Source organism: Papaver somniferum, unplaced genomic scaffold (genome assembly GCF_003573695.1).
Source record: "Papaver somniferum cultivar HN1 unplaced genomic scaffold, ASM357369v1 unplaced-scaffold_6, whole genome shotgun sequence".
Classification (NCBI taxonomy): Eukaryota; Viridiplantae; Streptophyta; class Magnoliopsida; order Ranunculales; family Papaveraceae; genus Papaver; species Papaver somniferum.
Genome location: NW_020648748.1, coordinates 215,706 through 225,635, shown reverse-complemented (window position 1 = coordinate 225,635; position 9,930 = coordinate 215,706). Strand labels below are relative to the sequence as shown.

The 9,930-nt window shown below is 35.4% G+C and overlaps 1 protein-coding gene and 1 long non-coding RNA gene across 2 annotated transcripts; one reads left to right on the top strand and one right to left on the bottom strand.

Annotated features, from left to right (window-relative positions):
• Positions 1-777: 777 nt before the first annotated feature.
• On the top strand, positions 778-2,985 carry LOC113343451. The gene is made up of 6 exons (XR_003357254.1): positions 778-820; positions 1,149-1,220; positions 1,595-1,676; positions 1,931-2,121; positions 2,254-2,291; positions 2,897-2,985. It is a non-coding gene; the product is annotated as an uncharacterized LOC113343451 (long non-coding RNA).
• Positions 2,986-8,244: 5,259 nt separating this feature from the next.
• LOC113343440 (probable glucan endo-1,3-beta-glucosidase BG4) lies at positions 8,245-9,512 on the bottom strand. Its single transcript, XM_026587617.1, has 2 exons — positions 9,361-9,512; positions 8,245-9,263 (listed from the first exon to the last, which is right to left on the bottom strand). The coding sequence occupies exons 1-2, from the start codon at positions 9,428-9,430 to the stop codon at positions 8,320-8,322; spliced, it is 1,014 nt and encodes a 337-aa protein (XP_026443402.1). The 5' UTR covers positions 9,431-9,512; the 3' UTR covers positions 8,245-8,319.
• Positions 9,513-9,930: the final 418 nt, after the last annotated feature.

Below are 9,930 nucleotides of genomic sequence, written 5' to 3'. Positions count from 1 at the left end.
AACCCTAGTTCCCAATTTTGTTTTGTAACTCTTAGTTCCTTCTAATTTTGTTTTGAATGGTCTTCCTTTTTAGCCATTTGAGGTCTAATTGCGGTCTATTTTAGATTTCTTCTGTCTTCTAAGCTCTCTATTTTGAATCTGACTTGATTCTTATTTCCTTTACATCAGGACGGAGGAAGGCTTAAAGTCTAACTTTCGGAAGGACTCTCTGAGGATTGCAGCTTAGATGTACAACCTGTAATTAAGTACAGACAAAATGGCGTTATATTTTAACACATGGAAGTAGAGAGAACTGAATCACTCATTCAGGTACATACTGACAATAAAAAGTAGCTTCAATTTACAAATCTGTTGTATTTCTGATGTATTGGTATGATTTTAATGTTGGAGGGGTGTTTTGGGTGTGAGAAGGTATTGACTGTTTGATCTGGGTTGATACAGAACACCACCAAGCTGGTTGGAGATTTCTTCTCCTGAGGTTGCTGTTGGAATCCACAAAGACAATATTGATCCTGTTCTAAAACATATCATCTTATGTCACGGCGTTGGTTTGCCCATGCTTCTCCTACTCTTTTCAATGCAAGGACACCAAGGCCTCAAGTATGTTATGTTTTTTCTTTGTTTGTTATTTTGATATTAGGATTAATTTTCTGACTAATTGAGGTTTTGTTGGAATTTGTAGTTGAGTAGAGGCTTCCATGTGTGCATGATAGAGGACAATATTGAAGGAATATACGACACTTTGAAGGAGTGTGCTGTTATTAGTAAATCTGCTGGAGGTATTGGAGTTTCTGTACACAACATCGATGCCACTAGTCTTGTAAGTGGTTTTGTCTTTTGATTAGGGTTTTTGTTGCTGTTCATGATAAATTGGTTGTTTTATTGTGTAAATTTAAATTTGTTGTTGTCATGATTTGCGGAGTGTAAATTTCTCGTGTCAGTTTATTTGCCCTTGACGACATAGACCTCAGTCCTGGAACTGAAAAGTAGTAGTATTGGTGGGAGGTTGGAAATTCAATGGTTTGTGGGAAAAATCATATAGGGCTTCAACCTTAATCTTATCGAGCTTGAACCTTGTGAGAGAGAAAAGTTTGTTGGATTTGTGGAGAGAATATGAATTAACGATGTGAAATTTCTTCTACTTGCAGAGCTTTGAAGGATCTTTCTCTGGATGGAACACTGGCTCCTGAAATTTGTAATTTTTTGTACACGAAGTTGATGTAAGCATCTGTGAGCACTAGCCTAGTTTCTTTAGTTATATTAACCCACTTGTGCAAGGATGTTAACTGAGCTTTTCCCACTGCGCAAAAACTCATTCTCTGGAACCAATCCCTATAGCAATTAAAGAATTTGGACCTGGGTTCAACAATTTCGATGGACCTATTCCATCCAACCTTAGCGATAAATTGTCCCTTGTCATCCTTTGAGTATAAGCTATTGGATCTGATGTTTTATTATGCTCTTCTTGCTTTGACAAGCTAGATGTGCTCCGCGTTAACTGCTTACAGAGTGCTGATTCTCAACAACTTATTAATTTCCTCTATGAGTGCTGATTCTGTATATGCTTTTCTGCTTCCCGGGCTACGCAAATCAGATAGTGTCACTGGGTAGGAGAAAGTTCAGCACAGATTTTCAGACTGCTAAAGGCGTTGATGTTCTTTGGATTTATAGTGACGGTTAGCATCCTCTTTATGTTTGTGAATCTTAAAGTTGGTGACATCTTTGCGAGCAAAGAGCACAACATCTGATCCAAATGGTACCCCTTTTCTTCTCTTATTGACATGAGAAACAAACCACACAGATAGATAAAGTTATAGTTAATGATTTTCTGATACCAAATTGTGTAAGAAACCTATATGGCCTTTTTATTTGTTGTTGTGAAATTTTAACTGTTGTTTTACTAGAAATTCAATCGTGGTATATGATGCAGCATTGATTGATGAATGGAGAATACACAAGAAGCAAGTTATGGCTTCATGACCTTGCTGGAAGTGAGAGATTAGCCAAGCCAGACGTTTAAGGAGATCCGCTGAAAGAAACTCAAATTATTAACAGATCCTTATCTGCACTGGGAGGTGTGATAGCAGCGCTGGCGACCAAAATCCCACATATTCCTTTCAGGTCATCTTTTATGAGGATATCTGATGAAGATACAAATTTAATATTGTTAATTTTGCTTGTTTGATATGATTATAATTTTCTACTTAATGCCAAACTAACATTATGATTTTTGAATATTCCCAATTTGTGCAGGAATTCAAAGCTCACTCACTTGCTCCAAGATTCTCTAGGTATTTTTCATTCTTCCCTAATTAATTTTGAAGTTATTGAAACTGGACTGAGGATTGAATTTCTCTATTGCTTATATTGCATATGCCATAATAATTACCACTCCAACTAATCACATCAGCAATAACATCCCATGGAAAATTTTCGGCCATCCTTTGACTTTATAAGATCCCATGGAAATTTTGTCATGAGAACAAAAACAAATCAACAATCGCTGCTACGAAATGAACAGCCAATTTTCTTAACCATTAGGACCATAATGTAGCTTACAATTCCAAAGTGGAAGTCCGTGGCAGCCCGCTCTATCAATATGTAGTTTTTCCATTTTTGTTATTACTTCATCTTGTTTCAGGTTCAAGCTGTTGCATGGAATTCACATCTGCCTAATTATTTTCTTAGTGTGTTTACTTAACTCTTGCTATGTGAGCATTCCCACATAGCAGAAAACTGTAAATACAGTTGCAACAACCTAGTATCACTGATCTGAAAGCCTAACAAATGCAAATATGTGGGAACCTAGGATGTCTTTGATGAAAAACTTAATGCTTGCAGAAACTTCAGTCTGATTTTTCAGTCTCTCATATGTGGTTCAAACTTTGAATTGTAGGGTGACAATTGCTTTTCAATAAAGCAACAACTTGTAACATACAGAAGCAGCTGTAAACTGGAGAATGTGGACCAAGTTGAAGAAAATCTCTTGCCATGAGTCTCGAGTCCAACCAACCATCTTCAGCATCAGTTTTCAATAGCTGGTTGTATATGAATGAATAGTTACTCTTTTGTACTTTAATCAGCACCTAGTTGTTCCATCTATGGAATAAATTTGCGCACGTACGATTTATATGATATTTTTAGTCATGTTCAAAGAATCTATCATTTTATTTTTGCGCAACACACTTTCATACAAGGTGATTTGAAGTTAGCTAGGTAATGCAATTGGAGTGGTAGGTTAACTTGAATGAATGTAAATGTGCTACACTTGCATGTTAATGTGAATGTGAAATACTTTCGGCAATTCATGCAATTCGGCTTCAGCTATAATTTTTTTTTTCAAAATAGTTTTATGCACACAACTTCTAATAAGAGTTGTATTCCATATTTCAACTACACATACCAAAGGTTGTGAAAAATGTCTTTACGACATAACCAGGTGTTGTCCAAGATAGTTCGACAATTCATACAAGTGTTGTGCAAATATTATTCATAATACTGGTAATTGTTGTTGTATATGTTTCTACGATATACTACTTATGTTGTCCACGATTGTTCTACAATACAAGCAAGAGTTGTGTTAGGTTATCAAAAAAAATCGAAAGAGAATCACAACATTGACAAACTATTGTCGAACCATGAATCACATCACCCTTTACAACACTTGTCATCCATTGTAGAAAAACTTGGAATTTCTACAATACCCCCGTTCCACAATGCATGGAATGGAGTTGTCGTAGGGGTACTGCAACTCTTATCTTGTGTCGTCAATGATGTTTTTTCCCGTAGTGTCTACTACAAAGGGATTGAACAAGAAGAGATTAGGGTAGAGATTTGAATGAGATTCAGATGAGAAGGAAGAACATGAGAGAGAAGAGTTACCTAGGGTAACATTTTTCTTTTTGGATTTCAAGCTGCTACCTTCACTGTGCCTTTGCTTATCAAGCTGGCAGTTCTGAAAACTTCTGGATGTGTTGCATCCACAGATGACTCGTTACTTACGCACCAGATTTGTTTGCAAAGTTCACATCCTTGAGGACAAGGATGTTCTCAAAGGGGAGGGAATGTCATGTATCCGCATAAGAGAGGAGGATGTCCCATATCATAATTATGGTGGTAGTTAGCCTTTAATATTACTTGTTAATTAGAGTTTAATTAGATTTAATTATAAGTGTAATAGATGGTTGAGATGTAACCATCTGGGTGTCTTGTGATCGTTAGATCAAGTTGAGTAAACCTAGCTATATAAGGCTAGTGTCTCTGTATTGTGAAAGCTAATCAATTCATAATCAAAATATCGTTTTAACGATTTATGATGTGTTCTTCAGAACCACTAGGCTCGATTTCTTTGGAATTGAGAGAGATTTGTCCTCAATTTATCAACCCTACCTTGTCACTGTACTCAGGTACATGACATTCTGATTCTAAGAAGACCATTTTCGTGGGTCTAGAAGCTAATGCCTGCATCCGAGCTATCTGGTATTTAGAGTACTACGACGATGGGATTAGTTTTGACCAGCAGTACCGCGCAAGGAAGATGAACCTCGAATTACCGGTAGACGTCTCTGAAGTTATCTTCAGCTAATGGATTGATTTGTCTAACGGTCAAGACAAAATACAAAGGCATCCCTAATATCCCTTTATTAGGCATCACAATCAGTCCCGATGAACCTTTATACATATGCAATCCCATTACTGGAGAATTTATGAAACTTCCAGGAATACTGATTGACGAGAAAAAAAGCATTCATGGTGTTCACATTGCGTATGGATTTGGCTACCACCCTTTTACTAATAAGTATAAGGTTGTTAGAATTTTCTATGTGGGCAACCCGGAAAACTCCTCCTTCAACGGGCATGTAGAGGTATATACGGAGTGGCAGCGGGTGGAGAAGTGCAGGAGAAATCAACTACTACTTATGGCCGAGGCTTTAATGCATGGGAGATCCAGCAGGTGTTTGTGTCAATGGGGCACTTCATTGGCCCTGTGTTGGATCAGCGGATATCGTGGCCTTTGATTTGGCAGATGAGAAATTTCACTTGCTTCATACCCCGAGTAAGCAGATTTATTTCCGCAGAATTTTTGTCATGAATCGTCGTTTGTGTATTGAATAGTTGTAGTAGTAGTAGTAACCATATGAATGAGGAGTACTATAAGTCATGGAGTTGGAATAGAGAGCTCAGAGTAGGATTTCCAGGGGCACACTCTAAAACAAGATGGTCAATATTTTCCATTACAAAGAGGGGTAATATTTTATTCACAGATGGTCGAGAAATCATTCGTTGCACCTCTAACCAACTTACAGAAACATTAGAAAAGATTAGGGAGTTAAATGGAAGCTTCACTGATTGCAATCAATTATCATCACACATCAACAACTTTGTTTCTTTGGAAGCATTAGGAGAAAGAAAATTAAAGAAATTTGTTGCAGAGAGGAGCGCAAAGATAGTTCCAGAATCTTTAGACGTCGCTGATAGACCAGCATCTCCTGCAAGCCTGATAAAAACAAAGAGATTGCGTAAATCTAAAGATTAAGTAGCTACCGAGGTTTAATAGTAGAGATTGAGCTTTCTTGCAGTTGATAAACAAAAGAAGAAGCTAGTTTCTAATTTGGATGGATTTAAGAAATTGTGTCACAAGTTACAGACCTCATCAAAAAAAATTGTTGAATGCTAAGGAGGGCACAAAGACCCAGACTGATCAATCTATGCCTAATTAAGCAGGGAAAGAAATTCCTTGAATTTCGTGTAATCCGCCACATAATGGATTTGCACCCAAGAAATGAGTACATTGAATGTGATTGATCCAATGAATTAAGTACAATATATATGTTCTTTTTGGTATCATAATTTAAAATTAAACTTCGAAAACATTCCAATACACTCTGGAATAAGAAAGGAGAACGCAAAAAAAAGAGTCAGGCGTAAATTAACAATGATATGCGAACATTACAAGAGTTATAGTTTTCCAATTACCAAACATGTGGATTGCTATGGATGAGTTATATGTTCATCGAGAAAATTGGAAAAATGCACCAATATAAACTCCAGAAATTTGAAAAATATCAAAATTAAAAAAAGTATAAAGGGCATTACTTTTTAATTTATTTTTTTCATTACAGTGCATTTTTATTAGCTTACCAGATGTTTTATTAATTTTCAAGATCATAAGCTTATTGAATTTTCATTAGTTTTTTTTACCGATCTTATTTTTTTTAATGAATTAATTAATTTTAAAACATCATAAGCGAGATATTGACCCGTGCGTACGGGTGACCAACTAGTAAGATAAACGATCAGACCATAATATACACCATGGAGGAATTAAGAGTCAGGAAGTATGATGTTTATTATCCATATATGTGACTTTCATTGTATGGAGTAATTACAACTTAAACGGAGTTTGTCATGGCTTTTTTATCTTGTGGTGAATAGAATTTAGATCCTGTAAATGAGTTGGCTGAGTATCTTTTGTTCCCTTTAAATATTGAGATTCTTGCTAATTTTGATGATGGATAAATAAAATGAGGAAAAATATCAGGTTTCTAAATCATTAACTATTATATGTATTTAAAACCATATATACGACAAACAATCAAATGTTATCCATAATAGACACTATAGAGGAATTAAGAGTTAGGAATACTGATGTTTATCCATATATGTGGGAGGAATTAAGAGTTAGGAAATCTGATGTTTATCCATATATGTGGAACTTTGATTCTATGGAGTAACTACAACGAGCTTTCCATGTTTTCTTTATGTTGTGGTGAATAGAATTTGGATTCTGTAAATGAATTGGATGAGTATCTTTTATTCCCTTTAAATGTTTAGATTTTTGCTAATTTGCTAATCTTTCTGTCTTCCATATGAAACAGAAATTGTGTCCAAATTCAATGGACTTCCGTTTGAGAATCCAATCAAACCATAAACCAAACTCAAGTCTGGAACAAAATTGCTATATAGCCCACTTAATAATAGCTGAAGGACATCTGATAACATGTCTCGAAAGTATTATATTAACCTATCACTGAGACCCTATTTGGCCATGAGCCAACAAGATAGTACCTTTTTCCTTTTCACCCTAATAAAAGTCAGTAATTATGGTAGGAGGTTGAGTGTTTATCATTTTATTTGTTCGTATTTATTACTCTATATGCATGGAGTAAGGTTTAGAATCGATGTTTATTCCTAAATATGACTTCAAATATCCTTCCTAGTTTGGGCCCAGATATATCATTTGAGGCTACCACTACAACAACAAAAAAAGATTTTGAAGTAAAATAGGAACCCTCGGTCTAATTATTTTACTTAATGGCTAAATTATCTATACACATAAACCGATTTGGTTTAAGGTTTTTAAATTGAAGAAAAAAACCCAAAATTGCTTTTTGTTAATGTATACATAAACGATTTTGGGTTGAGTTTTTCAAATTGACGAAGAAAACCCGAGTTGATTTTTGTTAATGTACACATACACCGATTACAGGAAACAAAGTTTATAAATGTCCACATCACCCGATTATGCCATACTCTCAGAAATAAAATATTCATAAGTTCAGGAAATTAACGCATTGCACATGTAGGACAATTCAATATGCGAATTCTTGAGTCTGGCACGTCAATACATTGTCAATGAACCTCCAAGCATGATGGTACAACATCACGAATTTCTTGTGGTGAATGAACTTTTTTTCCCAATTACAAATTCGCCAAAGGACGTTGATTTGTTCAACTTGTAATTTTTCAATGGTGTATGCAAACATTGAACGATGAAATATGTATTTAAATATCAGCTTACTCACTTTTTTAATAAGAGGAGTTTGTGGATGAAAGTTGTTTACCATCTTCCGCACGCTATATCCTGTTGAAATTCTTTTCATAATCCATTATGTTTTGGAATATCCAACTTGACGGAAATAAAAACGAATAATGTCCTTAAAAAATAGATTCGTTACAACCGTCCTTCAGAATTGCATTTACTTTTGTTTTTGATCCCAGTTTAAATGGACTGCCTAATGAAACCATGTTAAGGCAATTTGATTAAACCATCTAGTCTACCATTCAGATGCAAAGATGAGGGACTTCATATCTTCATGTTCCTCCAACTAAAATAAATTTTCTACAATACAAAAATAACACAACTCATATCATACCAAAAATGAATCGATGATGGATTGCCCAACAAATGAACAAGCACAATGGCACAAGTCAGGCCATAGTTATTATCACCAAACTAGGTAAACGAGTAAAAAATCTAATTAAACTACTGTTAAGCAAATCCTAGATCATGGGCGTGACCTTGGAACCAAATGAACATCAAAATAAGGGATAAACAGGGTCCATATTAGGATAAAATAAACCAAAATTCTGTTCAACACCAGCAGGCATTTTTAAATCCTCATTAAACATCGCAAACAGAAATGCATCGTATTGCTGATTGGGTCTTCTTGGGGTTCCCTCGCTCAAAACGCTCTTAATAAGGTTCGCATTGTAAGCCTTTGCATTAGCTACACTTGTATAAGGCTCATTTCCAGCGCTTGGCCAACCACTTTCAGATACAACAACCGCAACATCAGGTGCACCTATCTTCTCTAAAGCTGCATTGAAACAATCTACCATCGCAGCATAGAGACTGTAATAACTCAAGTTTCCATCTACAATAGGTTTATCAGCAGCAAATTGTGCATAAGGCAGAGAAATATCTGCTGAATTTTCGGCATAAGCAAAGTATGGGTATACATTAACCATTAATGTTGCACCATGACTTTGTAAAAATTTGGAAACTTGAGTCATAACATCGACAACTTCATCCTTAAAAGCACCTGCTGAAGGAGGGTAAGTAGTGCCAAGAGCAGATGCTGGAACAACTGTAGTAACCTTAATCTGATCTAAGCTGACATTCACCAGAGCGTTATAAATGTTGGTCATGGCTCCAGGGACATACTGAGCCAGTGTTCCAGGGATAACTTCGTTTCCAGCTGAGATCCAACCAAACGTAACGTTATCTTTGTACAGGACAATATGTGTTGCCACCCATGAATTAGCAGACTCTTGGCTCGATGAAAGAACCTTTAAATCTTCATTCTCGACACCAACTGAGACTAAAATCCCAGTTCCTCTTAATGCTTCTAATATTTCAGGTGTTGGTGCAAATAATCTCATCATTTGGATTCCATATTTTTTGTAGAGATTTATTACTTCTTGTGGTGAAGGTAGATTGTCTGCAACTGTTCCGTAGCAAACCCCAATTCGACCAGCACCTGCCATAAATTTTGTTTTAAGTTAATTATCATGGAAAACGGTTTTAATTATAAAAACAAAAAGAGACTTGGGAGTAATAAAAAGTGATGATCTTACTAGTGACAGACAATTGGTGAGCAACAAACATTGCTAGTGCTAGCATAGTGATTATCCCTTTTGCTTCCATCTTTTCTGCTTTGCTCTTGCAAACTTGCCGAGTACTTGAATAATACTGTAATAACCTTGTTAGAAATGAAATACTGTAGAAAGTAAAGATGCTCGATAATCCAACAATAACAAATCTACAAATTTATATGTGGGAATCAGAAAAAATAATAAATGCAGTAATTATGGTTTAGCAAATCGGATGCTTATCCGTATTTATTTTAAATATACGGAGTAATTAACATTTAGGAAATCGGGTTTCATACATGTACAATATGATTTTAAAAATATGCGCAGTAATTATGATTTAATTAGGAAATCCGATGCTTATACATATATGTGTGGCTTTAATGGAGGAGGGATTTGTTGATATGGTTATTATTCTCACACCATTTGAATCTAGACAATGATGCATTTAAAGCTAATGTATTTATAATGTCCTTACAAAGCACTATATTTATACCAAAAATGAGTATCTTCTGTTTAAAGTCTATCGTATATGGATAAATATCTGGTTCTAAA